The 6,233-nt window shown below is 41.4% G+C and overlaps 1 protein-coding gene across 1 annotated transcript; it reads left to right on the top strand.

Annotated features, from left to right (window-relative positions):
• The first annotated feature begins 298 nt into the window (after window positions 1-298).
• LOC144715002 (putative galacturonosyltransferase 3) lies at window positions 299-6,008 on the top strand. Its single transcript, XM_078589843.1, has 10 exons — window positions 299-470; window positions 1,948-2,021; window positions 2,187-2,238; window positions 2,321-2,452; window positions 2,856-2,948; window positions 3,021-3,107; window positions 3,197-3,525; window positions 3,612-4,569; window positions 4,636-4,859; window positions 5,239-6,008. Exons 1-10 carry the CDS (start codon window positions 408-410, stop codon window positions 5,306-5,308), a joined length of 2,082 nt encoding a protein of 693 aa, XP_078445969.1. The 5' UTR covers window positions 299-407; the 3' UTR covers window positions 5,309-6,008.
• The last annotated feature ends 225 nt before the right edge of the window (window positions 6,009-6,233 follow it).

The following is a 6,233-nucleotide window of genomic DNA, read 5'->3' as shown; positions in this document are numbered from 1 at the left end:
TGGAACTTTCATCTAGTGCCATATGCATAAAGAAGATGTTCACTAATCTAGGCCAAAATTTTCCATTTAACTGGTCAATTCTTGTCTTCCAACCCAATAATTAGATTGGTAACTGCATTTACTGTTTTCTAAGATGGTTAAGAGTAAATACAGTACAGAATCCAACAGTTTTCACTAGCCTAAGCAGTCACATTGGAACAATTTGGGTTTATTTAAACGACATCTAAACGACACGTGTCAAGCCGACGTCTATAGATCATTGGAGAGCCCACCATCTCGAGAAATCGCAGCCGTCCATCAAGTGCTCTGTTTTCAAATTTGAATCGTTTCTTCCCACGCGCGCCTGGCGTCGTATAAATACGACTTACGCGCTAAATTCCTCTGCTCAGAGCTCACTCTGCTCAGACATGAATTTCCGTTGGAAGATCTGTTCTTGCTACTGCGCGCTTTGGTTCTTCTTACTACTCCAGGTAAAGATTTGTTGCTTGGCTACGTCTCCCTCCAGATTCTGTATTTCAATGATTATATGATGCGCTTGTTCTGTATTTACTCTCAGTTTGAATTAGTTCCTCGAATCTACAGCTTGTTGATCAGTCATGGTGAAATCTTGATTTAGGTTTTCTATTTAACAGTACAACATTGTTTCCTTGTCGATTTTCGGTGAGCTTTTGTGAAATCTCAGAACAAATTCAGTACGGTTTACTTAATTTACGACTTTGAATATAGAAAGTGATGTCTCCTGGTAGCTTGAGACCTCGGTAAATAATTACGAGTAATCGTCGGAGATAATCTTGATGGAATGATTGTTTTCCGTCCTAACTGGTTTCCCAACTCTATAGCTCGTTGATCAGTCGTGGTAAAATCTCGGTTTATTTAGATTTCAAGGTTTATTATTTAACGGAATAGTATTGCTTCTATGTCGATATTCGGTGAGTTTGGGTGAATTCGGAGATCAAATTCATTACGGTCTACTTTCTTTACGGCTTGGAATAATTGAAACTTGATATCTCCTGGAAGCTTGAGATCTCGGTAAATTCTTGCTACTAACCGTCGGAGATTATCTTGATGGAATGAGATAAGAGACTCGTTAACTGTATTGATGACGAGGAGGAAAGATTTTCCTTATTGTCGTTAGTTCGCTGTTTCCATGCCATGACGAGGAATTTCATAAATTTATTCCCGCGAGTTTCTCTAGGTACTTTGTTTTCCGTCAAAGGTATTTATTGGTTTAACTCAATATTTCTCTAAACCTATTCCCGATACTGTGTTAAATTTAACTTTACTGAGTCAGAATTTGTCTATTCACGGACCCTGTATAGTTTATATTTCTGTTCATTCTACCTCTAATGACTGGAAATGGAGATTCAGCGGTTGCAGTGAGGATTTCTTGCAGAGCGCCCGAATTCAGATTTTTCCTTGTATGATGTCGTTCGACAATTCGTGATTTTCTTCACATCTTCTAAGAAAATTTTGTGCAAATTGCGATTCAGTTAGCAATTTATATTCATCCCTTGCCGCTAATTAGACTAAAGCCAGGAATAACTGGGCATCTCGAGAAGCAGTGCGCATTTATTACTCAGTATTTATGTAAACTGAGCCTAAATAAAACGAGGAATTGTATTTTGAGAAGAAATGACTACATGACCATCGTAAGAGCTAATGTCAACTTACATTGTAAAGTAAATCCATACCCCAGTTTGATAATTATTTTCAATGTTCCCAAGAACGAACCTTGTTTTCAATCAATGAGAAGAGAGGACTCCCAGAAAGGATAAATTGGTGGAGAAAGTTCCGTGGAACGGAGCTACGGTTATCTATACTTGTTCTAAGGACTCCCTCCGCGGAAATCACATTTTATGCAACTTCTTCTATCCAAGTAGTGTTGATGAATATTATCTTCTTTTGCGTGCCTCTTTCTTAGCTAATTTTTCTTCTTAAACTTTTCAGGTTGCGCTATATGTTGCATTGGTTAGGTCAACAGCGTCCGACTTGGTTTATTTTTTGTCCCCTGCAGTTAAAAGGTAAAATCTCAGTCATTACCAGTAATATTTTACGCATTAATTAAATAAATATTTTTTCCCCTTCAAGAACTATCTATTGGTCAAGACATCATCATATTTCTTGCGTATCTTTTACTAAGGGATTTCCGTGGAAAATTTTACGCTGTGGCTTTTTTCTTGGTGAAGCAAAATTTTTGATGGTGGACAGAGGAGCCTAAAAAGTTTCATAAGACAGAAGGTTCTTCTGAATTTTCTTGCGCAATAGTTTACGTTTATACGTTGATAAAGAGATTATTTATGTTTTGACATTTATTTCCCAGGAAATATTTGTGACTGTGGCTTATACAGATGTTTCCGGCGCTATAAAGATGCGCACGATTAATTCTTCTGCCTTGGCAGAGTCTTGGTCGTGGAAGATTCCAGATAAAGTTTCCGAAAAAGAAGATGATACAGTACATCACTCTCTTAATCTTCGACCAGAGTTCTGCATAAGTTTTAAGATATGTATCACCGGTTTAGGAGAAATATTATTTTCTGATTTTTTGTTTACTTTTCAATAATTGCACAAGTTTTCATTTATATTTGTGAAATATTGCGCCAAGTTTCCCAGAAGAAACTATTCTGCTGATTCCCATTTTAGTCCTCTGACGATTCTAGCTTCACATAAAAAAAAAATGTATCTTATGCGCATATATTTAATCGCGGTGATTTCTCGGTGACCTTTAAGGCTAACATCGATTACCTCATTTGGTATATTCTCTCGGCTGAATTTTTTTATCGCACAAAGCTCCTTCGTCAGTAGTTGTAGAATAAAAAAATCGTACATTTAATCATGATCTATGTTTTGATGTTTAGAAGGGAAGACGAGCCCTATACAGCGATCCATATCTAACCACGGCTGTGGTCCGCAAGATAAACTACTTGCTGTCTCTAAGACATGTATCTCGGGTGAGATTCCTCGTTGTATGCCTACTTCAAATTAAGCCACTTTGTTGACTCTTATCTCTCGTTGACCGTCAGAGGAAGGAAACCCGGAGAAAAACTGATAAGGGAGGAGTCGAAAATCCCCATAGTTCTAGCAACGAGTCGGAGAAGATCATTCGTAGGGTAATCTTGCCGTGACGCAACAGTTTTTCTTTCTCCTTAATACACATTTCCGAGCATTTTTCTTGTTCTTAATTTTTCTTAATTCCCAGAACAACAAGCGGTTGAGGAAGCTGCAGAGGATAGCATACCTGATCCAGCAAAACAAGGATGTCGAAATTGAGTCAGAAAAGAGAGCAATTGCGCGTTCGCTGGGTTTCTTCAACATATTCAGGGATACTTACACAGTCTGGAGAAAGCCCTTCAAGAAACAGAGGGTAGACCGTACCCTGAAAGTAATGCAGGATCAGATCGCCATGGCAAAAGTCTACGCCTTAATAGCCCGTTCAAGGAAAGAAACCAAGCTATACAATTCCCTCATACAACGGATTCAAGAGAACCGAAGAATCATCTGGGAAGCCCATTCAGACGACGAACTCAGGTCATTAATTTCCATTTCCATCATCAAAAATAGGGTTGATTACTTTTTACAAGAGATAACAAATCATCGAAGATATTATTAAACAGGGATCTCGGGCCAGCAAAGTCCATGGGCGAGTTACTGAACGTGGCCAAGAGCGAGCTTCATGACTGCGCTGATGTGGAGAAAAAACTTAGAATTATGGTTCAATTCGAGGAGGAGAACGTTATTGCGACAAAAAAACAGAGCAGTTTCCTGACCCAGCGTGCTCCTCTAGCAATTTCCGCCTTCTCACACCGGCTATCTCTCCTTCTCACATCCGATTACTTCATCAAATACAAGAATAAAGACATCAACAACGACGACGATTTTCAAACTTCAAAGCTGGAAGATCCCGGGCTTTACCACTACGCCATTTTCTCCGACAACATCCTGGCGGCATCCGTGGTCGTCAACTCGACAACGGCCCACGTGTCGGAACCGGATAAGCACGTGTTTCACGTGGTCACCGATGGGCTGAACTTCTCCGCTATGAAGATGTGGTTCCTGGTAAACTGTCCCGCCGGAACAACCGTGCAGGTCATGAACATGGACGAGTTCAAGTGGCTGAACTCGTCTCTGTCTCCTGTTCTTCGTCAGCTCGAGACGAAGAGAATGAAGGAGTACTACTTTGGGTCGGACCATCCGTCATCCGTCTCCACCGGGGACGACCATCTCAAGTACAGAAACTTCAAGTACCTCTCCATGCTGAACCACGCCAGATTTTATCTACCGCAGATATACCCAAAGCTGGAGAAAATTGTGTTCCTGGACGATGACGTCGTGGTGCAGAAGGATTTGACTCCTCTTTGGGGGATTGATCTGCAAGGGAAAGCGAACGGGGCAGTGATGACTTGCAAGGATACTTATCACCGACTTAATACATATCTCAATTTTTCTAACCCGGAAATCGCCAGCAGCTTCGACCCCAAGGCTTGCGGGTGGGCTTTCGGCATGAATATCTTCGATTTGAAGGCTTGGAGGAAGCACGGAGTGACTGAAATATATCACAAGTGGCAAGAAATGGTGAGAAATATTTAAAGAAAATACTCTTTTTTTTATGATTTCTTGGGTTGATGTTTAATTATGCAGAACTGGGACCGGCGACTGTGGAAGCTGGGAACTCTGCCTCCTGGTTTGATAGCATTTTACAACCTGACGCACGTTCTGAACAGTAGCTGGCACGTGTTGGGGCTGGGCCACGAATCAGACGTTCAAGAAAGAGAAATAGATGCAGCTGCAGTTATTCACTACAATGGAAACTACAAGCCTTGGATGGAGCTGGCAATATGCAGGTTTAAGAAGTACTGGTCCAGGTATGTTCTATTGGATAATCCATATTTGATGAAGTCTGGTCTTAGCTTAGGCTGTCATCTGATCAACTGATCATGCTTCACTAAGAAACCCATCATTTTCCAATAATCCTGCCTAGTCAATTGCCATGAACCCATGAGCATTCCTGCAAGGCATAGTCGTCTCAATATGAACATGCCAGTCTCCTCCAAATTCCTGTGTGAATTCGTTTATAGAACAGCATTTGTTGGATGACCTCTTGAAACATTTTAAAGATTCTGATCACAATATTTTGAAAGATTCTCTTTCAATACCGTAACCTCGCTTTGTTTCACTTCCTCAACCATCTTCATACTTCTCTCAGTGCTGTCTGCATATTGATATGATCCAGATATAGTGCAGGGATGCGGACGGGACGGTAATTTTGTCCGTGGACGAAAAAATCATTCCGTCCAGGATTTCGAACGATTGACGGGACGAAAAACTATCCGCCCATCCCCGGACGGGACGATTGCTTCGTCCATGTATGAAATAACTGTCCCGTCTGGGGCCTTGGATGAGGGACGGGACAGTTATTTCGTCCTGTGGGAATGTGCCTGACAGGTCGACCCACCCGACCCACGTGCTGCACCGCGTGTCAATTTCTGAGTGGTCTTATGCTGACACGCACCTTGTTTCGTCCCGGGATGTTGGACGGGACGAGAATTTCTTGGACAAGATGGTTTCAAACAGGGGAGGACATGGATGAAAAAAAATGGGACGGGACGAACCCTGGATGGGACGATTTAGACGAAACTCTAAACATTGGGATATTGGACGGGACGAACTCTAAACTTCGTCCCGTCCCGTCCACCATGTCCCAAATGCTCCCTTTAAATCGGGCGTCCTTCCTTGCGGAGAGTAGCCGGAAGGTATATTGTTATTTGAAGTACTCATCCCATGTCCCCTCTATGTCCAAACTATTCCTCTTCCTCTTCCTCTGTGATCCCCATCCCTCGTGATAGTCTCCTCTTCATCGTGTCTTCAGGCGGCTTGTCTCATTCTCATTCTTTGCCACTCACTATCAGCGATAACTTAGTCTTTAATCCTCTCTCTGTCACACTCATTCCATTTATGCCACACTCTTCGCCACTCTTCCTCACTCTCTTCATCATTCTCTTTCTCAGTCATATGTATTCCCAATATATATGACTCAGATATATGTTGTATATAAGCGATGAGATATCCTCCTTTTTCCTATCCATCTATGTTAATCAGGAGCATGGAAGGTAAAACTATATGGGATAGAAAGAAATGATATTTTATAATGTGGGTACCAAGGATAAAAAAATTCATTTTTGGGCATAGCTTTTCCTACTTTGGGGGGATGAGATATGACACATGCAGTGCATCAATAA

Source organism: Wolffia australiana, chromosome 18 (assembly GCF_029677425.1).
Source record: "Wolffia australiana isolate 7733 chromosome 18, ASM2967742v1".
Taxonomy (NCBI): Eukaryota; Viridiplantae; Streptophyta; class Magnoliopsida; order Alismatales; family Araceae; genus Wolffia; species Wolffia australiana.
The sequence above is the reverse complement of the archived record's forward strand: the minus strand, read 5'-3'. Positions and strand labels throughout refer to the sequence as shown.